Source organism: Vipera berus (assembly GCF_964194415.1).
Source record: "Vipera berus genome assembly, chromosome: 5".
NCBI classification, from domain to species: Eukaryota; Metazoa; Chordata; class Lepidosauria; order Squamata; family Viperidae; genus Vipera; species Vipera berus.
In genome coordinates, this window is record NC_138207.1 from 82,118,120 (window position 1) to 82,146,068 (window position 27,949).

The 27,949-nt window shown below is 40.1% G+C and overlaps 1 protein-coding gene across 6 annotated transcripts; it reads right to left on the reverse strand.

Moving 5' to 3' along the window:
- Window positions 1–1,221: 1,221 nt before the first annotated feature.
- IPMK (inositol polyphosphate multikinase) lies at window positions 1,222–24,632 on the reverse strand. 6 transcript variants are annotated; one of them, XM_081329037.1, is made up of 7 exons: window positions 24,297–24,424; window positions 15,135–15,220; window positions 11,851–11,947; window positions 11,060–11,120; window positions 10,197–10,369; window positions 7,954–8,035; window positions 1,222–4,147 (listed from the first exon to the last, which is right to left on the reverse strand). In XM_081329037.1, exons 3-7 carry the CDS (start codon window positions 11,935–11,937, stop codon window positions 3,549–3,551), a joined length of 1,002 nt encoding a protein of 333 aa, XP_081185163.1. In that variant the 5' UTR covers window positions 11,938–11,947; window positions 15,135–15,220; window positions 24,297–24,424; the 3' UTR covers window positions 1,222–3,548. The 6 variants fall into 6 exon arrangements, with proteins under 6 accessions (XP_081185163.1, XP_081185165.1, XP_081185161.1 ...); XM_081329039.1 differs by lacking the exon at window positions 24,297–24,424 and adding an exon at window positions 17,674–17,724; XM_081329035.1 differs by lacking the exon at window positions 11,060–11,120 and having other exon boundaries at window positions 24,297–24,632.
- Between the last annotated feature and the right edge of the window lie 3,317 nt (window positions 24,633–27,949).

Here is a 27,949-nt window from a genome sequence, read left to right on the forward strand (position 1 = left end):
AATGTGTCACTCCCCAAATTGTTCTGGCTACAGATGTCACTGCCTCTGCTGGTACTGTAAACAGAGACCCACACGACATCCCCATGACCCGCACGACATCTGGCAGGACAAAGAGTTCTTGAATGTGTGGTTAATTTGTGGATTTGTAAACATGATTCATAATCATAGAACTTTCACCAGCAAAAATGGTTTTAAGGTGAACATCAAAATATTACAACAGTGTTCCCGAACTATAGTGGGGCATTACTATGTTCAAGCTTTCAATTAAAGCATTCCATTCTGTCACCCTGGATGCTATATAATGTCATTTAAATGGTACCAAACATGAAGCAGAAGGCACTCAGTAGGGGATGTTATTGCAAATAATGTTAATTTAAAAAATAATTTGGATAAGAAGGAATGACTATTTATACAAGCTGCAGTCTTTTAAAAGGGTAATATAAACCACTGGGAAATGGTTTACATGAAAGACTTAGTGGCTGTGCCCTTTTCGCTTTCTAAACTAGTACAACTGATGTGTTTTGTTTTTTCTCTCAAAACTTGGGCAGTCCTTTCCGCTTTGATAAAGATCACATGTTTCTATATAAACTTTAATTCTACTATTTCAGATGGGGGCTTAACATTATAACGACTTCTGCGAATTTCAGGGGACTTACTTTCAGAGAAGTCAAGGATATAATCTACCAAGTTTTGTATTAGGTGCACATTAACAGAAAATAGTCCCTTCCTAAAATGTCATAATCTATTATGGAATGGTATCTAACATAAGCAGAAATTTCCATTTCCCTGTACAACAAAAATAACTCCCATCTCAATATATGCCCTTCGTATGAAACATGATTATACACAACTGCATAATTCTGCAAAATTAGTTAGATAAAATAGTTTTAACATTTCATAACAGCATAGTTTTAAATAGATCTATGCAACAAGAAGCAAAATATCCAAAATACCAAGAATCAAACTTATAAAAAAAATTATAGAATTTAAACTCTTATATTAGTTTGTACATAATTTTTCATAGCATCTTCTTAATCTCATTGGAAGCAATATTTAAGATTCTGCATTAGTGGTAAGGATAAGCTTGCCAAAGTCAGGGGTGTTTGGGACAGTTACAAAGTAGTTGTCATTAGCTGTTATTTATATCTATTCCTAAGGAGTTTAGAAATCTTCCTTCCAAAGAAATGTAACTTAATTTGAACATACTTTAGATCAGATGCTAAAATACTCCTTGTTCTAACTACAGACTTAAATCTGAAGCTCAAAATAATTGCTATTTTACAGACTCTTAACATGCAGGCTCTCAAATTCACTTCCACTAGAAGCAAACAGTTAAATGGGTAAAACTGAGACAATTCCTCCATAACGTGACTACGAAAGATTTCATCTGTATCCGCTGTACACAGAGTTGTAACATACAGAATAAGCTGAAGGATCAGAACAGAAAATGAAATATAAAGATCAGTTTTACACTTATATATCCAAAGGGCATCACATTACAGGGCTTCTTATGAATAAGCAAATGGAAGTGATGGAATTAGCCAGTGAAGTGTAGGAAACCAAACTATTCTAGATAAGGTTTTCTGATTTGTTCACATATGAAAATTGCAAAATGTTTATTTCACAACTGTTTAAAAACTGGCAGACAATAAAAGTAACTGGAATATGCTTTTCATCAGATTAAAAAAAATGAGGGGTTACTTGGGCAACTGTAACCAACTCTCCCTAGCTTCCAATTTAAAGCAGTTTACTTTCCAAAAAGAATCATTTACATTAACTATATTTGTAATGACTCAATTACAAAACTTGAAAAATTGACGTTGAGTACTTACTATTCCAGAACCTTAAACTATTAGCAAAACAATAATTACACTACAAATACTATGAAGCACAAAAGTTACTGCCCGAAAGATGTAAAATTATATATTCTTAACTGGCCTACAATGGAAACATTCCCAGGCTGCAGCAGATATACAGATATAGCCAAATTAACTTATAACAGTTAATGAGAAACTACAGTAGAATAAACTACCAATGATCAAGAAAACTGATTCGGACAATTCTGCATAGCAATTATTTTTCGACAATATGGCTTAAATTACTGACAGAAGACCGAATTCTTGATTTCACTCTTAAATTAAAATCACCTTGGAACATCTGATATTAAGGCTTTCTTTATAACCTATAACAAAACTACTTAATTGAGATTTATATAACACATTTGGAATATAAAATATAAATGTAAAATTTAAACCACTGCTATTTAACGTCAACTATCCACCAGTTTAAAAATTGAATTCGTATCAGTACAAAGTTCTGCTGAGCTGAAGGAAATAAATGTAAGGACAATTGTTATGAATTCCATTTTTTTCCTCTACAATCCCCAGCATTACTTTCCATACTGTTTAGGAATGAAATAGGGGAAAGAGATAAATGAAAATCACTGTTCTGTTATCCTTTCCTCCAAAGGAGCTTTTTACAATATTCCTCTTTCTTCTACAAAGCGAATCCAATCATTCCATTTGCAAATCCACACCTGTATAATGAATACCATTTGTTCATACCAAGAAGTTATTTAAAAAGTAGCTTCAGACATTAGACTACACTTTGCACCCCCTTTGCAATAACTAAAACTATTTTTGATTAACTATTTTATTATTCATTTTCTAATAGAACCTCCAAAAGGCAAGCTTTTCTTTAGATGGCTCATTTCTATTTCATAAATTTAGAGGGGAATGTTACATATTACATGGTAAGAATATTTGGCCCTGAAAAGATTAACTCCTCTACCCAAGTTTAATAATGGAGAACATGATTATCTCTCACTAACAAAAAAAATCAGTTAAACTAGAATACATTTTAAATATGTACTCCTTAAAAATATTATTAGCTCCAGTTTTAAAAATATATCAAATACTCAAGCATAATACAGTAAACTCTTAATTTAATGGACCCCAGTTTGGTAGTCTTTTGATATAATGGTCTAACTTTTTGCTCAGACTCCAATGCAAGTTTTTCTGTCAAATGAAAGATTTCTCTGCTACATTATTTTACTGCAAATGACATCATTTGTCTATTATGTAATTATGCAAACAATGTAAATTCACAAAAGTGATATAAATTTCGATTTAATGGATGCCCCCTCATCCTGAATAGTCTGTTAAATTTTGATTTTAGTATTCTCTAATGATTTTCTAGTATCCCAGGAGAGATATGGCTCAACATTATGGCTGCATGACAGGTTTTCAATTAAAATATGTAAGTATGTAAAATAACTTAAGTCATTTCAACCAACGCAAGATATATCCAATATCAGATAGGCTTTGTTTGTTAACTGTAAATTCCTATAACTACCAGTTAAATCTCATTAGCTTTTTCTTTTACTAATTACAGAATAATATTCCTGAGTAACATTATAAAATACCTGGTAATTCTACCAAAAGTATAAAGACAAGAAAATGTAGAACAATATAAACCAAGGATCACAAGTGCAGAAATGTTGTTGCTTTTCATTATATTTGGCCCTCCGTAAAAATCACTGCAAAAATTTACTTATCTAAAATATTCTGAAGGACAGTAATTAAGTTTTTCAGCCCATAAATGTAGCCCTCGTCTCGCGTATCGCTAGGGAATACATGAGCAAAATCTATCATCCGGACTTCAACTTCTTCATTTCCTGGAAGAGACGTGGGCATTTGGCTGAAAACTTTTTCCAGCTGAGGTATAACATTTCCGTTCAAATGTTTTTGTGAAAAGCAAGAACTGCTCTTCCATAGATGGTCTCTTAACAAAAACTGATTCTGGTGCCTGTTGTGAAAAGTATATGATTTAGAAAAATCTTTGCCATCTGAAGTCTCTACCTTCCCCATTTCTGAGGCATTGATGATATGAATATTGTTGTTGCGTTCCAATGTATTATCTGTACTATCACTTGGCACTTGGTCCTTGGCTACTTTGTTCCTCTCAACCAAACAGCCATCATTTAACCATGGAGACCAACCATCATAGACAAATAGTAAAGAACTTGCATAAAAGTTAAGCTGCTTCTGGCTCTCAAACCAGTGCAAGATTTCTTTAATCTTTTGAATACTAACAGCTATGGCGTCTTTTCTCAGGGTGAATCCATTATGGAAAAACCGAGCCAAACCTACAAAATAAACAAAAACAATCAGGAGGCAAATATCATAATCTAACAGAATTCAGGATTAAATTGGCACTACAAAAGTTCAGCAATATATATTACTGCCCTCAATTTCCATTTTTAGTTTTTAAAATGAATTGCAGAAATTTATGGTGAAAGGACAAATGACAGGCTTGAAATAATCAGAGGTTCATACAGTTGCCAAGTATACGGTACCATATGTACTTCTGTTTCCAAAACTCAATTATATACAGTGGTGAAAGGAATTAGTGAACTCTTTAGGATTACCTACAACCTTGCAGCTTGATGTCTTGCAAGGTGATCTGAGTTTTAGTTGAGTTGTTTTAGTAGATAAACAAAAATTGGGGTAAATATATTTTCTTACTGAATACATTGAACCAAAGTTCAGTCACTGCTTGAAAAAAGTGTGTGAAGTTTTAGACCAGGGGTCTTCAAACTTGGCAACTTTAAGACCTGTGGACTTCAACTCCTAGCATTCCTCAGCCAGCCCTGGCTGGCTGAAGAATTCTGGGAGTTGAAGTCCACAGGTCTTAAAGTTGCCTTGTTTGAAGAGCCTTGTTTTAGACTAACTAGTGGCAGTTCCTTTAGCAGCAATGATTGCAAAATTGTTTCCTGTTTGTCTTCATCCACCTCACACAATGGTTTAAAGGTGCTTTGTCCTTATTCCTCCTCACACAATTATTTTAATCCACTGTGTTGAGTTAAAACATCAGTATGGTGGGAGCCATGCAAATTTAGGGAGAATTCAATCCAAAGGATAAGTGTTGCAAGATACCCTTCTGGGGTCCCAATAGATGACACTGATTATTGAAGAGACCCAACACTTGACTTGTAGAAGCTGGCTAGAAACAATAAGAGATAGGCAGTCCCTCAGGTAAGCTAGCCCTATGTCATGGAGGGCTTTGTAAATAATAAAGAGAACTTTGAATCATACCCAGAAGCAGAGAGGAAACCACTGCAACTCACAGAGTAGAGGTCTCACATAAGAATACCCCTCATTGTCTGCACTGCTGTGTTCTGGCCCAGCTGAAGCTTCCAAGTAGTTTTCAAGACATTTGAAAACAATCTTACATAAAGTGCACTGCGAAAATCTTGAGGTAACTAGGGCATGAGTGACTGTCTAAAGTAGGGGTGTCAAACTCAATTTCATTGAGGGCCACATCAGCATTGTGGTTGCCCTCGGGGGGCCGGGTGGGTATGGCCAGGGTGGGCGCGGCCTACTGGGTGGGCGCAGCTGGAGTGCGTACGGCCTACTGGCTGGGCATGGCCAGCTCTACATCATTGGCATCAAGGGTGCCTATGGGGGCCTGGGCAGGAGTGGGACAGATCTAGGGGTCTCTGGCAGAAGGAGGGTCTCTGGGCCAGGGCCAAGGCAGTGGGGACCGTTCCCTCACTGTTTCCAGGATGGCTTCGGGGGCCACATGAAACCACTTCGCGGGCCGGATCCGGCCCCCGGGCCTTGTGTTTGACATGTCTGGTCTAAAGGATGAAATCCTTTATTGGAATTCAATGTTGTTGTTTTTTCCTCCAAACATAAAATTTGTTATTAATGCCAAAATTCCCATTCATTTTATCTGCCCATAGTGCGGCCTCTGGGTCATCCAGTTGGTCTTCAGAAAACCCGAAATGAACAGCAATGTTTTCTGGAGGGAGGATTCCAACATCAAATCTTCTCATGCATACTGTTCTTTTTCAGTGCTTTCTTTATAATGCAAATTAGTGCAGACCTTGTTCTTGGGATGTTTTTTATTGGGCAACCATTCCTGGCAGAGTAAAGATGGTATTGTACTTCTCAATTGATATACTGTCAATCTGACTAGAAATTGAGGGTGACCAAAAAATTTTGTTGCCCTTTCCAGTCTGCTAATTATTAGCAACTCCTTTTCTGAGTTTGGCAAAGACCTCTTATAATTAGGTTATGGTTTGCTTCCATAACCCAGAGTTGGATAGAGCTACTTGTCTTTTTGTTGATTTGTTGATTGTTTTTAATTGAAGAAGGCCTTCAAATTCACTTCTAATTATGATCTATTGATTGGAATATTCGATTCAACTTTTACTGTTTAAAAGTTCATAGTCTTAAGAGGACTTCACATTTTTATTCAAAGACAGCGAACCTCGGTTCAATGAGTTCAATAATTTAATTTAATAATAATTTAATAATTTAATTTGTATACCGCCCTTCTCCCGAAGGACTCAGGGCGGTGAACAGGGCAATACATAATAAAAAACAGGATACAAAAATTAAAAAGTGATTAAACAACTATGCCCGTAGTAATTGATACATATTAAAAGTTAAAACTAATTATAAAAAAAAAACCCAACCCCATCCCGTCAGACCAGGCCAGCTTGTTCAAAAAAGGTTTTGAGATCGCGCCGGAAGGAGCGAAGGTCGGGGGCCATCCGGAGCTCAACCGGTAAGTGGTTCCACAGGTCTGGCGCACCCACAGAGAACGCTCTCCCCCTGGGGGCCACCAATTGGCATTCTTTGATCGGAGGCACCCTGAGGAGGCCCTCTCTGTGGGAGCGCACTGGACGGACATATACAGTATATATGTCAAATGCTTGTTAACTATTTTTAGATTACCTTGCTAGGCCCCAAACATGGGACAAATCTTATTTCCTGTGTCAGCCTAACCTGAAGGCCATCGACAGGCAGTAGTCACTCCGGTGACAGCTCATATTTGTGTAAATTTTAAATTGCTAACAAAGAATTAAGGGAGACTGATATGCATTTCAAACTTATTAGTTTTCATCAGTCAGCCATATGTTTATATATATAAACATAGCTAAAAGATTGGCAAGATCAGACAGAATGGAGGCATTCTGGGCACCTTCTACCAAGCAATGCCATCTAGTGGGACCCCAGAAGCATGCCCTCTCTGCCACAGAACCTGCCCTCTAGAACAGCATTCCCTCCTCCCCACAAGTTCCACACAGCTCCAAACCCTATAAGATTTCCACAAGTCTTTAAAAACCTAACTGTACTCTAGGCCTGGCAGATTTTTTTTATCATTTAAAACATGATAAAACATGCTTTGTTCAGCTGCACCGGTTTTCTTTTTTTTGTTATCCTTTCTTTTTAATTATGTAAAAGAAGGTGTCATTTGGCATTCAGGTGTGCTTCTAAATCTACATAAATAAATGAATAAATAAGATGGGTAGCTCATTTATTCTTCAGATTTATAACGGTCTTTTCTCCTGATATGCTGTAATTTATTTATTACTAAGGCTTATGTGCTGCTTCAATCACAGATGTCTTTAAAAAAGCATATACTACAGAATGAAGGCCTTTTCCCAGAAGGTTCCGGAGCCTCATGCTAATCCAATACTGACTGGTATATAGCTTTTTTTCCAACTCTTGTCCTAAGAATAAGTGATTGGGGCAAAGTCACCTAAACTATGACTTGTATGCCTAATGGATGAATCCAACTCCAGCACCTTAAGTGCTATACCACATTGTTCTCAATATAAAGCACAATATTAATGCTCAGTCTTTTTACTCATCATTCACAGTAAGAGATTTGTCCATAATACCGCTTTATCCCGTCTATAAATACTACTGGAAAATGTCTTCAACTATATTTTACAACAGCACCAACTCTGGTTAAAAAAACATTGCTACTTCTTTGTCTCATTTGGCATTCTGTTATATTAAACCTCATTTTTTTATCAACAACTACTTTCTTAATTACCAGGCACACATGGTTCGGAGTCCATAACACAAACTCTAGCCTGACTGTTCCTTTTTAAAAAGTCATTTGTTTAATATAGTGCTTTTATACAAAGATTACCATCTTTTATCGTTTCTTTTGTTAATCCTCTTCCATAATGCTGGTTCTGTGTCTCATAGGTACCAGTAGGGACATGATAAACCTTTAAAAAAGAAAAATGTCTAGCTCATTTCTTGAAACTTTTTTTTTCATTTTTATTCTAGCTTAATGTTCCATTTACATTAAAACATTTTGCTTTAGACCACAGAAGTCTGAAAGAATTCGAGGTGTTAGATCTAGTTAGATCTTTGTAAAACACAAGAATAGGGTATTTTTTTTGAAGAAGTATCATAATGCTTTATTTACAGTATAATCAAAAAAACAAATGAATGCAAATGAATATTTTCTGTATAATATTGAGGAATTGTCAGACATATTCCTTCAAATCAATTGCCCTATGAACACTGAGAGCTTTATGTTTTATTGAGAATCTAAATTAACTAAAGCAAAATTTGATTCAGAGAACAATATAAATACTTGGTACATTCAAATTTCTAGAAACTAAACCAAAAATACAATGCTATACAGTAGCAACTTTTTTTAAAAAAATCTAGAAAACATTTAGAAAGAAAATCTAGAAATTTCTTGCTTAAACTCTGTGCTTTTATAAAACGCATTATAATAATAATAATAATAATAATAATAATAATAATAATAATAATAATAATAGCAAAAATACATTTAAATAAACAGCAAAATAATCACAAATCACCAAACAATATCACAGACATGGTGGCGCAGTGGTTAGAATGCAGTACTGCAGGCTAACTCACTGCAGGAGTTCGATCCTGACCAGCTCAAGGTTGACTCAGCCTTCCATCCTTCTGAGGTGGGCAAAATGAGGACCCAGACTGTTGGGGGGCAATATGCTGACTCTGTAAACCACTTAGAGAGGGCTGTAAAGCACTGTGAAGCGGTATATAAGTCTATTTGCTATTGCTATATTTAAGGACTTGTCATATATCTATCTGTACATGAATATAAAACTGTACTCAACAGTTTTAATAAAAGGTAACTATATTTCATTATAACTCTCTGTATACAGACAGTCCTTGTTTAAAAACCATTCATAGTTACAACAGTGATGAAATGTTTGCATCTAGTCTTCACAATTAAATCCTTTGCAGGTCTGTAAAGAAAGAAAAACTGAAGTACTGTAAGATCATAAGCAGCTGCAGTTTTACTTAGTGACCATTTTGCTTAATGACTGAGTTGCTGGTCACAATTGTGGTAGCTAAACAAGGATTACTTGTATAAGCCGATTGCAAGAAGAAGAACTATACACGTAGAGTAACATCACTTTTTCAATCTGCCATGTGGAGTCACAAATTTATCATTTCAATGTTGAAAGTCAAGTTTTTTTTAGCAAAAAGGAGGATATGGAGAAATCATTTTTCTTGTCCAGCCATAATTTTGATGTAATAAGTAGGTTTTTTTTAAATCCAAAATATATTTCTACAATAAAGTTGTAAGTAACTTACCAAAGCCCTTTAGAGGACAATAATGTTGCTACTGTAAACACTTTGAAGGTGCATGAAATGGTAACAAATATAGTGTAAATCTCTCACAAAGTATGTGTCTATATAGTAAGGGAACCTACAGATTTTAATCGTATAAAATCTATGCCAGACTTCAACATGGACGTATTTATTCTTCCACTGAGGAGAAACAAACCATCTAGTTTATTTTCTGGCTTATACAGTACTACTTATGTAGTATTCCACTCAAATAATTAAAAGGTAACCACAAAGATCCTAGAATACTAATGGCTGCAGAACGGAGCTAGGACCTTTGGGTTTGGAGCTTTGTTTCTCCATCCCACCAGTCCCTTTGGAACATGGAAGGGAACTACTCAGTGATGGGATTCAAATACCTGAACACCCGGTTCTCTGAGTGGATACAGGCCTGTGCGTCCAAGGCCTAGAACAGACTTCAAGAATTGGCATCCACGCACTTCCGAGGGGGGGGGGCTTTTATGCCTGGGAGGCGTCCTCCAGGCTTTCGAGGCCTAGAATAGACTTCCGGAAGTGGCACCCTTTATGAGGCTGTCGTAATTGCAAACAGTCATTAAACATTTGGTCATAATTTGAGGGTTACCTGTAATGAGGAAAACAGGAAATGTTTCCTGCTTATGTAAGGAAAATATATGAACTCCAAACCCATCCTTAATTCTCTTCACAAAAAAAAAAATCATCTGGAGCGAGCTTATGTTGCACACATCTCTTCAAGGGCACGTTCTAATTAAAATCCAAGAGACAGCTTACCCTCATGCCAAGCACCAAGAACCCGATCTCTTCCATTAGTGGGTATTTGCTGATTTGTTGCTTTATCTTCTCTTCTGAAGCATATGGATCATAGCTTTTCTGGCCTATTTTTACATCCATTATGCATGGTTTCTTAAATCCATGTGTCACATCTTCCAGTTTTAGGTACAAATCTGTAAACAATTAAGGATAACTCAGCTTTGTCAGTATCTGGGGAAAAAAGTGATTTCCGTACACCACAGCTATCATACCAGGCTATTAATTATTCCATGTTTTGGAAAGGAAGGCCCAAATCCCAATATTTCTTCAGTTTATGAATGAAAACTCTTAATATTAACTGTCAATCATACACTTTTTCTCTATTGATTTTAGCAACAGTTATGTCTAGCCATCGTTCCTCTTAACCAAAATTTGCAACTAATTTCAAATCTTGCTTAATATTAACCATAGCCGATAGCGCTGCAGATTTTATATTTAAAAATGATTAAGATTAACATTAGAGAAACAAGAGAAATTATTTTTCTAACAGAAATTCTGAGTGAGGTGGGTCTGGCTTCTGGTTTTACAATCATGGTAAGAGATCAGGAACACTTATTGATTCATGAGCCTGGGATTTATTTACACAATCTTCCCCTCACAGAACTATAGGACTGGAAGGGACCTTGGAGGTCTTCTAATCCATCCCCTACCTAAGATGGGAGTCTTTATACCATCCCACTCAAACGGTTGTCCAATCTTTTCTTGAAAACCTCCAGTAATGACTGAGAATCTCCATAGACAACTCAGTAATGGAGCACCCACAACTCAGAAGGGCAAGTTATTCTACTGACAAATTGCTCTCACTGTCAGGAAATTGCTCTTACTTCCAGGTTGAATCTCCCTCTGACAAGCTTGCACCCATTCTTCTTGTCCTGCCGTCAGGTGCTATGGAAAATAAATCAACACCCTCTTCTTATGACAGTCCTTCAAGTATTAGAAGACTGCTATCATGTCTCCCCTGAGCCTTCTCTTCGTTAGGTAAACATAACTAGTTCTTTTAGCCCAGGGGTAGGCAACCTTGGCTACCCCTGGGCTGGCTCAGGAATTCTGGGAGTTGAAGTCCACGAGTCACCAGGCTCAAGGTTGACTCAGCCTTCCATCCTTCTGAAGTAGGTAAAATGAGGACCCAGATTGTTGGGGGCAATTAAGCTGACTTTGTAATAATGCCGCTTGGGGTGTGTGTGAAAGCCCTAATAAGCAGGCATATACATAGAATGAAGGCTACTGCTAAGCTTGTAAGCCGCCCTGAGTCTTCGGAGAAGGGCGGGATATAAATGGAATTAAAATAAAATATAAATAAATAAAATAAAAGAGCCAAGGTTGCCTACCTCTGCCTTAGCCGTACATCATATGATTTAGGCTCCTGATTCCTTATCATCTCTGTTGTTCTACTCTGCACTCTTTCTAGGGTTTCAGTACCTTTTCTGAATCGTGGTGACCGGAAATGGACTTAATTAAGTACATCAGCTCTGAAATATTTTTCCATGAAGTTCTATATGATAGAATTTAATGCATATATTCTTAGAAGACCCTCCACATGTATATATTCTTAGAAGACCCTCCACAGTAATTTCCATCAAATTCATGTCTAGCACACTGAATATAGCAATAGTACCATTAGGTGCAGTAGGCAATGACCAGGTTCCATAATATTTTGGCAAATATTTGTGTAGTTCAAGAAACACAGAGTCTTCACACCCATCAGCAAATACCTGAAATAAAATAAATGTTAGTGAAATACATTGGATCCTATAATAATTATCTACCTTTCTGCTATGATAGCAACTTTGGAAATTTGAACCTTACTTTATATAAATACCAAATTTATAGGAGTAAAAATGAGGGATACCTCCAGTATGAACGATATAGACATAGACAATAATGAATTGCTAACCTATCTATCCCTATCAAAAATACAGATTTTATATTTTATTATTTTAAAAAATCATAGTTTTTGTCACAGTCGAGGTATCCAACTTCCTAGGACAGTAGTTCTCAAGCTTTTCTTCATCACAGATCCCCTTTACATACGTTTTGTGGCCAAAGACCATGGCCAATTGGCCATGCACACCCAAGACTTAAGATTTAAATCATAACATTTCTTCAAGCCTTCTTGGACCCCCTGTGATGACACTGTAGTCCCCCTAGGGGTCCGCAGACCACAGGTTGAGAACCATTCTCCGAGGGACTGCTGAAATATAACTAACCAAAAGAGTTTAAATAGCTTTATAGGCTCCATACAACTGGCCAGCAGTAAGGACAAATAAAGTATAGGGACCCACTAAGTATTAAATTAAAGGGATGCGGTGGCTCAGTGGGTTAGGACACTGAGCTTGTCTATCAGAAGGTCGGCAGTTTGGCAGGTCGAATCCCGAGTGCTGTGTAACAGAGTGAGTGCCTGTTACTCGTCCCAGCTTCTGCCAACCTAGCAGTTCGAAAGCACGTAAAAATGCAAGTAGAAAAATAGGGACCACTACAATAGGAAGGTAACAGTGTTCCGTGCGCCTTTGGCATCTAGTCATGCCGGCCACATGACCACGGAGACGTCCTCGGACAAGCGCTGGCTCTTCGGCTTTGAAATGGAGATGAGCACCGGCCCCTAGAGTCGGAAATGACTAGCACGCATGTGCGGGGGAACCTTTACCTTTACCTTTAAGTATTAAATTGTGACAAAATTGTGTACAAGGAAGATGTTTAGTCAAATCTTTAAACATTTTTATTTGTATAAACGCCTAAAATAAATTCTATTGCAATAACCATATACCCTTGGAAAGCTATCTGAAAAGTACTGAACAAAACTTTTCAGTTCTTTTGATAGAAAATGTAACTAACCAATGACAAAAAAAGCAGGCAGAATATAGATTGGCTTATATTACTCTTACATAAATTAGGAAAGAGATTAAGCTTGTTAGCAAGTTAATTTTAGAAGCCTGATAACTTGAAGTTTTAGACTGCTTATAACATAAATTATTTTATTCATTTCAAAATCATTTCCTCTCCAAACTCTTAATCTGCAGAAGTACATTGAGAATCAATTATTTTACTACAGAAATTGCAGGTTCTAATCAGCATGCCTAGAAAATAAACTTTGTTGCATGAAAATCATCCTAAATGGGTCAGCTGCAGATGGATTTTGGTTTGAAAAGGGAACTGAATCATGAACTGGTTTGAAAAAGGAACTGAATGTTTCAGAGCAAGCTGTTCAAGAACTTCTACAGTAATTAACTGTTTACAGTTCTTTCTAAGTTCATACTACTGTTACTCTAATTCCAGTGGAAGACACATTATGTACTCTCTCCAACTCAGGAAGAATTTTACATTCTTTTTTCTAAAAAAAGCATTCACATTTTAAATATTAGTTAGGGGTGGAAGATGGGGTCAAACAACTTCAGTTGCTTATAGACTTTCTGATTTTATGATTTTGGGATAATAGGTGAACATGAATATTTAACTAAAATCAAACTAGCCTCTACCACAGTATCACCTTTACCTTACATTCAAATGTCTAAACATACCTTTTAAAAAGGTTATTATAAAAGATATGAACACTATAAATCACTACAACAAAATCATGATTAAATTATCATGAATAACTGCTATATAAACATATGACACAGCCATGAATACTTCTGACAATGTTTACTTTTTTAAAATGTGATTTTGAAATGTGATTAATGATTCATATCACTGATATATATTTTTTCTTTCCAGTATGTAGGTTTTCATTCTAAACACACTCTAGTATGTTGTTGTTGTTGTTAGCTGTGAAGTCGTGTCTGACCCATCGCGACCCTATGGACAACGTTCCTCCAGCCTTCATGTCCTCTACCATCTTCTGGAGTCCATTTAAGCTCACGCCTACTGCTTCTGTGACTCCATCCAGCCACCTCATTCTCTGTCGTCCCCTTCTTCTATTGCCCTCAACCTTTCCCAGCATTAGGCTCTTCTCCAGTGAGTCCTTCCTTCTCATTAGGTGGCCAAAGTATTTGAGTCTTAACTTCAGGATCTGGCCTTCTAAAGAGCAGTCAGGGTTGATCTCCTCTAGGACTGACCGGTTTGATCGCCTTGCAGTCCAAGGGACTCACAGGAGTCTTCTCCAGCACCATACTTCAAAGGCCTCAATTCTTTGGCACTCAGCCTTTCTTATGGTCTTCTCCAGCACCACAGTTCTCTCTAGTATAGGAAATATCTAACAGATACATACCAGATTCTGTAGTCTTCAACATCTAAATGTGATGATTTTTACATGTCACATATTGGTTCAACTCTGACATACACAGAAATTATAACTATAGTTTATATGTGTAATTAAACTAAAGTCCTGTTAAGCCTTTACATATACTTGTCTAAATAAAGAAGGGTTATCTATGCTTTCTAAACAGAAGCAGTAGACTAAGGACAATTTTATTGATGATAAATGATTTTTTACTATATTAAATTAGTTTTAATTATTATTATCTTTTATGATTCTTGTATTATTGTGAGCTACATTCTGGGTTTTCTCAGAAGAATAGTAAAAAAAATAATGCCATAATCTCTAAACAAGAAAAGTAATACAGAAAAATTTCAAGAAATTGTTTCAAAACAGCAATACTTTTAACGATACATCCTTTGGTATCCCAAGATGGCATATAAATTCCCAAGTCAAGAGGGTATTCCGATCAGCGTTGGAAAATGTGATTACCGTAAGTACGTCAGGAATGGAGACATACAACAGTTAAACGCACTAGGTCAAAAATTTAAAGCTTTCAGAACCATTATACAATTTAGAATAATGGAAAGCAGCATAAAAGTAAAATGCAAGACGTGTTCACAAGGATAGTACACAAAATGGGTTGTTCAATTCTGCAAAAAAAAATGTCATTGCTTCCAGTTGTTTTAAGAAATGAATTATTTTACCTTATTGTAGAAGTCTAGTTCTCTGGGCCCTCGAGGAGGTGGCTGCAATTGTTTGAGAACAGTGCCATCCGGATGCTGCAATATGCCTGAGAGACAAACAAAACAAAACCATATATGCTGATCTTCAACCTACAATATAATTTCAGTTTTATTTCATAATGAACAGAAATCCAAACACAGAAGAGCAATTTTTAACATAAAAGTCCAAGAAATCTAATTTAGAATAATTTCTAATTATTTATTTGAAATAAATAAACCAGAGAAGGCAGACTTGTGAATTTTAATAGGAATTAGTTTTTCCAACATAGTAAATAAATGTTTTCTGAGACTACCCAAAATGAGAGTTAGTGAACAATAATGTTGTCAGGGTGCAATTCTGCTACATAAAAGCAAATGATCCACTGTTTCTCATTATTTTCAACTTGATTAGAGACAGACCAGATCTAATTACAAACTGCAGAGCAAAGTTACTGCTGAAACTTAATATAATTTTCAGAATTAACTAATTCACATGGTAAGTATATAAAAACTATGGCAATTTTAAAACCTAATTATTGGTTATTTTCAACTTTCTTGGGCAAATTTTTAAGAAGAGGGTTAGGTTACAGTTCCAGAGGCCCTGGAAGAAATTAATTATCTGGACCCACTCAAGCCTGAATCCAGATCTGGTATAGCAGTGAAACAGCATAGATTGCACTTGTGGATGACTTTTGGTGTGTGTGTGTGTGTGTGTGTGTGTGTGTGTGTGTGTGTGTGTGTGTGTGTGTGTGTGTGTGTGTGTTAGTACAACCATTCTGGCCCTCCTTCTCAGGGCTTTCAATAGTACTATACTTCTGGATTTATTTAGGGCTGTGGTGGCGAACCTACGGCACGTGTGACAGACTGGGCACGGGCACGCGCACCAGAGGGACGCTCCCCTCCCCATATCCACGTGCGCCTGACTAGTGGGAACTGGAGAGGGCAGGGAAACCGAATCCAGTAGCGCTATTGCGGGAACAGTTGCCAGAGCTGGGCGGGGAGAGGGGAACCTATAAAAGCAGGTTTGGGGGGAGAGTGCAGCGAGAGAGCGAGCAGACAGCCTTTGGAAGCGATGGTGGGTGTGAGTTTGGAGAAGACAAGTAGGACGCGGTGTCCGTTTGTACTTTGCAGAAGGCTAGCGGGGGAAGGAGGATACCTAAGTTTGGACTTTGTAGAAAGGGAGAGGGAGGGGGAGGAAGGAAGGGAGGGAGGGAGGAAGGCTGGGCCCACCAGCACAGCTGGGCAGATGCATGACCAGGCCTGCCCAGGTGACGCCGAAGCCAGCCAGCCCATCTGCAGGAGCGTGGGGGAGGGGGGAGAGTGGCTACCCCTAAGCACCACGCCTGCCTCCCTTCGGGCTCCCTCGGCCTCTCCCTCCCTCCAAGCTGGGGCTGGTCAGATTCCCCCCCCCCGTGGGCAGCGCTGCGCCAATCCCTGGCAAGCCCTCCTCCTCCTCCTTCTGTGGACAGACCGTGGCATACCGAGCCAGGCGACACCTCTCCCCGCACGAGTCCTCAGGCGGAGGAAACAGGCCCAGCCCCAGCACAGCATGGAAAGCAAGGCAGCAGCCCCACGTGCGTCCCCGTGCACGAGTGTGCCCTCCCATGCCATGCAAGTGGAGCCGCGGCAGCTGCCCGCCTCCGCTCTTCTGCCGCAGAAGCCGCGGCTCCGCTTGCCTGGCAGGGCGGGGGTGTGCTCGCACATGGGGACGCACATGGGGCTGCTGCCTTGCTTTCTGTGCCGTGCTGGGGCTGGGGTGGACTGGGCACAGAGCCTCCATGCCACTTCTTCCCCTGCGGACATTGGGAGCGGCCACCCTGCCTACCCCTCGTCCCTGGTCAGCTTCTGCCGTCCCATGCTCTCTAGCTTGTCACCGGCCAGCTGGGTGTGCCGAGCTCGGGCCTCAAGCAGATGGAGGCCAGAGGGGAGAGAGAGCCACGGCTGCCCGGCTCCTCCACCTGAGGACGCATGTGGGGAGAGGCGCCGCCCAGCTTGGTAAGCCGTGGTCCACCCACAGGAGGAGGAGGATGCAGGAGGAGAACTGGCCACAGACAGGCACAGCGCTGCCCACGGGGGAAACCACTATCTGTACATTTCTGGGCATCAAATTAAATTTAGTACTGAACATCAGTTGTGCCAATTCTGTGATGTTGAACTGCAGCTTATTTTATCTTTAAAAAATTACATTTAAAGCCTATTGTATTCAGGACAGATTCTATACTTTCAGATTTATGTTACAAGAATTACATTAGCTAGATCTATGCCTAGCCCACCTGTCTGTTAATTAGAACCACTCTGATTCACAGCAGTCTACAGTACTACTGTAACGTTATCCTAGTTTCTCTGTTGGAACTCTTAGTCTCCTGCCTCTCACTGAGAAATTTCCTAACTGGCAACCTTGAAACGCTGGTAGAATTAATATGGGTCTCTGTATCCAAGGTGAGTGCCATTTAATCAGCATACTTCAAGCAAGAAACATATTTCTGTATGATACATATTCCTTTGTTTCCATAAATCTTACATCTGTAACTTTCAAGTCCACTGCCACTTCCTTTCTTGTCTACCTGTCTCTTCTATTATCACATTTTGCCAGACAGCATGTTAGCAGGCTACAGCAAAAAATAAAAAATCTTGATTTATTTTAGTAGCCAAATAGTAATCCTAAACCTAACGTTAGCATGTAAGATTTCATAGATTAGAACTCTGCTACTCCAGATGTGAACACTAGCTATTAGAAATCCTACTTATTGCAAATAATATGCCAGGCACAAGCAACCAGAAAGAACACAATGAGCTGATCAGAGTGGAATGTTTATTACTGCTCACCAATACACAGGAATCTCACCAGACTAAAAGCACACACTACAACTAGATGAATACTGAAACAAGTTTTAAGGAGAATCTCCCTTTAGCTGCTTCCTCTCCACAAGTGATTCAAGGTTAGTCAGCAGTTTCACTCCCCAACTCAGCACCAGATCCCACCACACAACTGCGTATAATATATATGGCTGGCTAAACCTAACTAAAACCATATTCTTCTTTAAAAAAATAACAATGATCTGGCACCATGTGTGTGTCTTCAAGCCAGTCTTGATTCCTGGTGACTCTATGGAAAAGTCCATGCAATTTTTTGACAATATTTTCAAAAGCAGTTTACATTGCCCTCTTCCTAGAGCAGGGGTGTCAAACTGCCGGCCTGCGGGCTGGATGCGTCATGCGGAAGCCACGCCCATCCCATTGCCAGCAATGGCAAAACTGTCCCGATGCGTTGTGCGACGTCACGTGACGTCGCAAGTTTGACATGTCTATGCCCTAGAGGGCTAAGAGAGAATGAATGTCTCAAAGCCACTCCCATTTGGTTTCCATACTAAGGCAGCACTAAAATCCAAGTTTTCCTACCCCCTAATCCAACACCTTAATCATTAACCGAATTGGCTCTTTAATTTATACACCCAGTTAAAAAATAACCAAGACTCCTATTTTAATATATGTATTATGATTATAAAAACACTCTTTGAACTCTAGAGAAAGCATAAAATTTTACAGGTATAACTGAATTATGTAACAACATTGTCAAAGCAGCAGTGATTTGTGGTATTATTTCAATTTATAATTGTTGTGGTACATATAATGTTAACATTTATTCCTCCTCATAACTTTATTTTAAAAGATTTATACACAATAATTTCACATTATTACAGATTCTGTTTTTTGCTAGTTCTCGAGGAGATAGGGCAGGGGAAACCATGCAGAGCACCAGCCCCCATCTCTAACCAAGAAATATTTTCCAACTATTACTTTGGCATCTGAGAATTAAGAATCCATTTTCTGTGCCATTTTTAATCCTACCATCACAATCCCAAATGCCGTAATTGTTTTTAACATTTTTTTAAAAAAAAACAAGCTGCTAAAATAGTTTAATTCCACAATCAAAACTATAAACAAGACTTTCATAGCAGCCTGAATATAAACCTATTACTCATAGTTTGTAGTGCCTACAGCCACGCAATCCTGGTTGATTTCAAAAAGCCAAGGTTAACATGTGAGAAATCAACAGGAAACATCAGAGCTGTAAGTTCCACTGGAAGAAAAACTTATCCTAAAAACACCCATGTTAGACCCTTTGTCAACGTGAAATAAATTTTACTCTTAAACAAAAATGGCATCAATTTTCCTAGAGGCAGATAACTTAAACACATTCAGTTAGACAAAATACTGAGTCCAATCTAAGAGGAGTAGCCTAAACAACTGTACCAATACACATTTCTTCTGGAGACTGCAGCTAATAAAAGTTTTGACTTCGAATGGTGGCAATTTACTAATTAAAGTTCTTTCTAAAATTCTTGCTTTACATTGTTCCAATCTGATATACTGTAAGTCTATAAAAATCAGGCTAGGAAAAACGGACAAAGCAGCTTTAGAAATTCTTCTAAATGGGCATGCAAGTCTTCTTTCATTTGTTGTTTTCTGAGAACATTTCCAATAAACCCTTTTGAAGTTCACTGACTGTGAAAAACAACCAAGACTGTATCTTTAATAGCTCATTATTTTCTTCTTCCCACTCCGTTTTCATTCTTCCTCTTGGTCACTCCCACCCATGTCTAATTTTTATAAGACAGAAAGCACCCAGAAAAAAACAAACCAACGTGTTCAGTTAACACATGTATAAAGACTTCCATGTTTTTTTTTAAAAAAGCATTTATCCCACATTTTTCTGCTTCCAGTAGAACAGGGGTGTCAAACTCAATTTCATTGAGGGCCGCATCAGCATTGCGGTTGCCCTCAGGGGGCCAGGTGGGTATGGCCAGGGTGGGCGTGGCCTACTGGGTGGGCGTGGCTAGAGTGCATATGGCCTACTGGGTGGGCATGGCCAGCTCTACATTGTTCACATCAAGGGCAGGAGTGGGACAGATCTGAGGGTCTCTGGAAGAAGGAGGGTCTCTGGGCCAGGGCCAAGGCAGAGGGGGCCATTCCCTCACTGTTTCCAGGATGGCTTCGCGGGCCACATGAAACCACTTCGCGGGCCGGATCCGGCCCCCGGGCCTTGTGTTTGACATGTCTGCAGTAGAAACTTAGAAGAGATATCTTTCCTAACAAAATAACCATTTTTTAAAATAATTTCTTCGGGAAAATCAGTAGCATTACTTTTGAAACCATTTTAAAAACTTCATTGTGGGAGGCAGAGAAATAAGTAAATTTCCTGAAACTTAGAAGACCAAGCATACAAGCAGGTTTCTCAGCAAATACAGTAAGGAGGTCATATGAGATAATGGAAAGAAAACACACCAGTCTATTATATCCATTAATAAATATTAAAAAATGAAAATAAAAAATGAAAATGTATCTACTGTAAGTTATCATTTTATATTACAAATAACAAGATAAACTGATGATAAAAGTCTAGAAGCAAAGACAAGTTTATATGAATTTCAGAACTTTAAATTTTCAATTATTTTGCTTTGTAAATTTTGCTAAAACAATTACTGTAATGATAAATTTCATGCAATTAGTATTGGGTTCATGCAAAAACTGTCAGTAAAGTCGGACTGCCTGAGAAGAAATAGAAAAACAGTCATCTTACCCTATACCGGGTTAGGCAACCTTGGCTCTTTTATGACTCATGGACTTCAACTCCTAGAATTCCTGAGCCAGCTATGCTGGCTATGCTGGCTCAGGAATTCTGGAAGTTGAAGTCCATGAGTCATAAAAGAACCGAGGTTGCCTACCCCTGCCCTATACTAAAAAAATCAGAAATAGTAGTACCCTTTCTAACTAAGGTTATTAAAAGAAAAGCTTTTGTGAACTTTAGCTCACTTCATTAGATACACAAAGTAGCTAAACTGAAGGATTTAAACTGGGATTGGAAAAACAGAGGGGAAGAAGGCTAGTTATGTATGGGTAGATGTAGGTTACAAGTGAGTCAGATTACAAACTTATGATAACATCAAGAAAGTGATGTAGTCTGCGTAAAGGTGAAGTCTGAGGTTAATGGGATGGAAGTTGTTGAAATCAAGAGAACTTGATGAGACATTCAAATACAAAGTACAAGTACTTCTACCTGTTGGCATATTCGGGTCTTTTCCCGTGTAGGATTGAGGGTGTCTTGGCGATGTTTCGACGAGGTCCCACTCATCATCTTCAGGCTGGTGTCTTCGGTTTTGTGAGAAACCGAAGACACCAGCCTGAAGATGACAAGTGGCGGTGGCTCAGTGGGTTAGGACGCTGAGCTTGTTGATCAGATGGTCGGAAGTTTGGCGGCTCGAATCCCGAGTGCCACGTAACAGTGAGCGCCTGTTACTCATCCCAGCTTCTGCCTACCTAGCAGTTCGAAAGCATGTAAAAATGCAAGTAGAAAAATAGGGACCACTACGGTGGGAAGGTAACAGCATTCCGTGCGCCTTTGGCATCTAGTCATGCCGGCCACATGACCATGGAGACATCCTCGGACAAACGCTGGCTCTTCGGCTTTGAAACGGAGATGAGCATCAGCCCCTAGAGTTGGAAACAACTAGCATGCATGTGCGGGGGAACCTTTACCTTTACCTTTTTTATGTGTGTGTGTGTGTGTATCACACATGTCAAGATTGAGGTTGATGGGGTAGAAACCTTTGAACGCACAGTAGAATTTAATAAGACATTCACCAAATACAGAATACAAGAACCGTTTGTATTGTTTAGTGACCGTTCAAAGTTGCAACAGCACTGCAAAAAAAAAAAACCTGGCTTATGACCATTTTCACACTTACACCCACTGTAGCATCCCTACGGCCACATCATCAAAATTCAGACTCTTGGCAACTGGTTCATATTTACGACGGTTGCAGTGTCCCGGGGTCATGGGATCACCTTTTGCAACCTTCTGACAAGCAAAGTCAATGGAGAAGCCAGACTCACTTAAATAATATCATTTATTTAATTAACCAGTGATTCACTTAACTGTGGCAAGTCAGGTCACAAAATGGGTCAAAGCTCACACAATAACCGTCTCGCTTAGCAACAGAAATGTTGGGCTCCAGCGGTGGTCACAAGTTGAGGACTAAAAGCATTGGTAATCTGCTGGCCTCTACATAACCAACCTTCTCTTTCCTTTTCTTTTCCTCCCTCATCCCAACTTAAACCCTACATCAATTTAGCCAGATTATGCTCGCTCTTGACGGGAGTGAGCGGAAAACAAAATGCCTTTAGTATTTATTTATTTTATTTATTTTTGGGACTTATATGCCGCCCTATCTCCCGAAGGACTCAGGGCGGCTAACAGCAATAAAAACAACAATACAAAAATTAAAAAAGAATTAAATAACAGCCCCAAAATAAATTAACTACACAGTTAAAAATTAAAACATTTTAAAAACCCATCGTCAATCCAGGTCAGCCTGATGGAAAAGGAAAGTTTTGAGGTAGTGAGAGAGAAGCGGCTATCAGGCGCCTCCTGATCCGGAGAACAAGGAAATTCAACTGGACGTCCCTCCCTAGTCAACCACCTTGCTCGCCTCACCAAACTCAAGCCTCTTCTTCACTGGATCAGCTGAGCCAGAAAAAGCCCGAAATCGCTGCCTTGTTGACTTCCTCCCTTCTTTTTTTGCATGTCACATTCCCACCGCTCCGACAGGATTGTTTGGTACACAAAAGGAAGTCAGTCAGTCATGCAGGCTGTCTCCTGAGCTGTTTAGGACCGCAAATAACGAGGCGACGTGCCATTAAAAAGAGTGGGCGGGCTGGCTGGCTGGTTGGTTGGGTCCCACCCAGCCCTCCGGGACAGCTCTTCCCATCCACCCGGTTCTTTTCCCCTATGGAAACCTTGCAACACGCATCGATGCAAAAAGGGGGAGAGGAGAGGAGAGGAGAGGAAACCCCAGAGAAAGATGAGGCAAACCCAAACCGGGAACTAGATGCCTGCGAGTCCCTTGGACTGCAAGGCGATCAAACCGGTCTGTCCTAGAGGAGATCCACCCTGACTGCTCTTTAGAAGGCCAGATCCTGAAGTTAAGACTCCAATACTTTGGCCACCTAATGAGAAGGAAGGACTCACTGGAGAAGAGCCTAATGCTGGGAAAGGTTGAGGGCAATAATGCTAAATCATCACATTTAGATGTTGAAGACTATAGAATCTGGTATGCATCTGTTAGGTATTTCCTATACTAGAGAGAACTCTGGTGCTTGAGAAGACTCCTGCGAGTCCCTTGGACTGCAAGGTGATCAAACCGGTCAGTCCTAGAGGAGATCAACCCTGACTGCTCTTTAGAAGGCCAGATCCTGAAGCTGAAACTCAAATACTTTGGCCACCTAATGAGAAGAAGGACTCACTGGAGAAGAGCCTAATGGTGGGAAAGATTGAGGGCAATAATGCTAAATCATCACATTTAGATGTTGAAGACTATAGAATCTGGTATGTATCTGTTAGATATTTCCTATACTAGAGAGAACTGTGGTGCTGGAGAAGACTCCTGTGAGTCCCTTGGACTGCAAGGCGATCAAACCGGTCCGTCCTAGAGGAGATCAACCCTGACTGCTCTTTAGAAGGCCAGATCCTGAAGCTAAAACTCAAATACTTTGGCCACCTAATGAGAAGGCAGGACTCACTGGAGAAGAGCCTAATGCTGGGAAAGATGGAGGGCAATAGAAGAAGGGGACGACAGAGAATGAGGTGGCTGGATGGAGTCACTGAAGCAGTAGGCGTGAGCTTAAATGGACTCCAGAAGATGGTAGAGGACAGGAAGGCCTGGAGGAACGTTGTCCATAGCAGAGGTCTTCAAACTTGGCCCTTTGATGATTTGTGGACTTCAACTCCCAGAATTCCTCAGCCAGGCATGCCCGGCTGAGGAATTCTGGGAGTTGAAGTCCAGAAGTCATCAAAGGGCCAGGTTTGAAGACCACTGGTCCATAGGGTCGCGATGGGTCGGACACGACTTCGCAACTAACAACAACAACAACAACAAAGATGCCTTACCGACCCCGTTGCAAATGGATTTCCCGGCACCAGGCCGGAGGAAGTTACACCGCGGCGAGGGGGATTCAGAAACACCCCCCCCCCACCACCACCACCACCGAGACCGCTGTCCCGCCCGCCGACAGGCACAGCCCCGCGGGTCAAACTTTCGCCTCTTCTCCCTTCTCCCTCCTCCTCCTCCTCCTCCGGCCACTTACCGCCCTTATCCTTGCCAAACATGTGCCCGGCCACTTGGTGAGAAAGCGGCACGCAGCCGTCGAGGAGCCGCGCCGTCGCTTCGACCTCTTCTTCCCCGTTCGCTGCCGCTGCCCCCGCCGGCGCCGCCGCCGCCGAGCCGGGAAGCCCGTCTAACCGCTCGGCCTCGACACAGCGAGGCGGCTGGGTGGCCATGTCCTAGAGAGCCGCGCCTCCCGCTTCAGCCTCAAGGCTTGCCGCCGCCGCCCCCCCGGCCGGCCGTTTGAGGACCCGGCCAGGCCCGCGGCTCCATCTCGCGTCCGCCTCCGTTTCTCTCCCGCTGGGAGCTGAGCGCTCTTCAGCTCGGCGAGGCAAAAGAATACCTTACCCAGGCGCTGCTGAGCAGGCGCGTCGTTCGCCTTGCGCCTGCGCGCTGGCGGCGATTGAAGCCGCCTCTGGCTCGGAGTGCCCTGAATTGTGTGCTTCCTGGGCAGCCATCCGAAGCGTGCGCTGGCGGCCGCGGTGCTTTAGTGACTGGTAGAGAGGTGTTTTATGCGCCGTCTCCTCCTTTGCTATCTCTGAAAGTGGCTTCGGCTCTTCAAGCGGGTTAACAGTCTCGTGCTAAACCAGGGGTAGGCAACCTCGGCTCTTTTATGACTCACGGACTTCAACTCCCAGAATTCCTGAGTCAGCATAGCTGACTCAAGAATTCTGGGAGTTGAAGTCCGTGAGTCATAAAAGAGCCGAGGTTGCCTACCCCTGTGCTATTTTTTTTTTAAATTCCATTTATATCCCGCCCTTCTCCGAAGACTCAGGGCGGCTTACAAGCTTAAGGTAAAGGTAAAGTTTCCCCTGCACATGCGTGCTAGTCGTTTCCGACTCTAGGGGCCGGTGCTCATCTCCGTTTCAAAGCCAAAGAGCCAGCGCTTGTCCGAGGATGTCTCTGTGGTCATGTGGCCGGCATGACTAGACGCCAAAGGCGCACGGAACGCTGTTACCTTCCCACCGTAGTGGTCCCTATTTTTCTACTTGCATTTTTTACGTGCTTTCGAACTGCTAGGTTGGCAGAAGCTGGGACGAGTGACAGGCGCTCACTCTGTTACGCGGCACTCGGGATTCGACCCGCCAAACTGCCGACCTTCTGATCGACAAGCTAAGCGTCCTAACCCACTTAGCAGTAGCCTTCATTCTATGTATATGCCTGCTTATTAGGGCTAAACCATAGTTCAATTCACTGTGGTGGAGTTAAAAGAGCAGAGTTAGTTGTCTTTTTAAGTTTTTTTAAAGCACGTTTAGCCATAAATCACGCTTGTGTTCTTAAACATTCTTTATTGGCTCTTGGGTTGTCAAATCCAGTTGGCTCAGTTTCCCGTTGCATTCTTTCCTGTGGTTAAAAAATAAGGAGGGAATTGGATTTCTGGTGATTGAATGGACACCTCTGTGTAGTTTTCTTGGTAACCGTACAATGTGTTTTGCCAAAGCTTTCTTCATAATTACCATGACCACAATTTACTCAATTGTCCCAGTTGGATGGGTTCACACAATATATTGAATTATAAATTAGCTGCATGACTGACTGTTTTTTTTTTTTTACTTTGTTCCATCACGTGCAGAGAAATATAGTCACTTGGGTGTATAATACTGTAGTTTTTCTGTGGGAAGCTTCAAAATATTGGAAAGTATGGCACATCATACCAAATTAACCCCCATCAAAGTGTGTTCTTGAGCCAAAGTTGTAATTACATTTTGGATATGCGCAAATTGAGATTGAGTTTCACACAAGTCAGTTTTATGAGACACCAAGGCATAGTTATTTCACAGTTATTTCAGGTTCAGAGAATGCAGAAAGCCAGAATTAAAAAAAAACAGCAAACAAAAGGAGCAATATAATACAATGGAACAAGTGCTCTTAATAATCAAACTTTCAGCTTAATGTGCCATATAATAGAACAGACAATTATGGAGTTTTAACTAAGAAATCCTCCAGGTTTGCAACTGCTTCCCATCATTTTTCCCAATCCTTTTGTTTGTTTCCAACATCTTTAATATAAATCCATGGGCTGTCTAAATACTGTAAAAACCTTATAAGCCACTGGAGTTTTTTTGTACTTCCGAAAAGGTTAGGGTTTAAAAAAATCACAAACCAACCAATTTTATGTTGGTGTCAAAGTAATTAAAGGCCACATTGTCAAATAAGAACTTGCCGTGCACAGCAAATGCAGGCAGCAAAACCTTCTTACAAATGCAGGACTTCAGAATGTAGAGAACCCCAAGAAATGTTGGAAACGTCAATCTTGTTCAATGGTATAATTATGAGATTGGAAGTAGATTCAGATTCACCTTCTACTTCCAAATTAAATCAAGTATTTGGGTTTTGTCAATTCAAAAATTGAAGTTCCAAAAGTAACATTCCGATTCTACAGAAACTATCCTGTCACTATTCTGATTTTACCAGAAACTTTGCTCAAAACATTTCCATTAAGCACAGATCATCATTAACACTTTCTGAAATTGGAACGGATCAAAACAGTATGTTCCAAGCTCTGAAACACTACAAACTGCACGTATTTGTATGAATCACATACTCCATAGTTTTTCAACAGCATGTTAAACCAGAACCAAATTAGTCATTTGTGGCTCAATAATGTGTATCCCAAGCCATTAGATGATGCATACTATCATACTCAGGCTGAACTATACAAGCAACAAATTACCCAAACTGAGTGATCTAATAAAAATCCTCATCATCTGCAAGGGATTATAATACTGTTTAGAATGATGCAAGTAGTTTAAGATTTTCCATTCTCTCTAGTGGAAAAAAGAGTGCACTTACATTATTACTTACAATACTCAGTGTAATTTAGCTAAGTGCCACAGAGGAACCTCACTTGCAACTCAACTACAATAGGTACAGCTGGTATCAAAATCTGCATATGGAATATCAATTTTAAAAGCTTATGTTTTGGCATGCAATACAATCCCTTGTAATAAGGGAAAAGGCAACCTCAGGGGTTGAATCTGCCTCTCCTGAGGTATTTCAGCAACTGTGGGTGAACAGCAATTAGAAAATTAGGTATCCTTACTCCTACGCCCCCCACCCCACCCCACCACAACCCCTTTTCCCTTCCACACTACCTGGGGCACCTCAGGTCTGGCTAAATACAGAAAGAGAAGTTGTACAAAAAATGTGGGAGTCAACAGTTCAGCCATGCTGAGGTGGATGATAGAAGGCAAATAGTCAATCCCAGGATTTAAGCAAAATTCAACTTTATTAAAGGTACCAAAAGAGGATACACAGAGCACTTTAAAAAGATAAAATACAAAAAAGCCACTCTTAACTAAAAAAAAAGCCTAATGCAATTCTGACCACTCTCAGCTAAATTCAATTTGCCTGAGGTAAGTCCTTCATCTAGGACTCCAGCTATCCCTTTTTTCAAAGGCCTCCCCTCCCCCAAAACTGGACAGAACTGCCTTACTTCATAAATAGTATAATACACTAGCCAGTAAACAATGTAGAATTGATTTATTGGTTTATTACTCCCATTAAGGACAGAAAACCAGGCATTCTGGTTCCTACTAACCAGCTGAGGTAGCAGAACTTGGGATATTGGTTTACTGCTCAAGGAGTCAATATTGTCAGAAAGTGGATCAGGATAGGAACTAATATAGACACAAG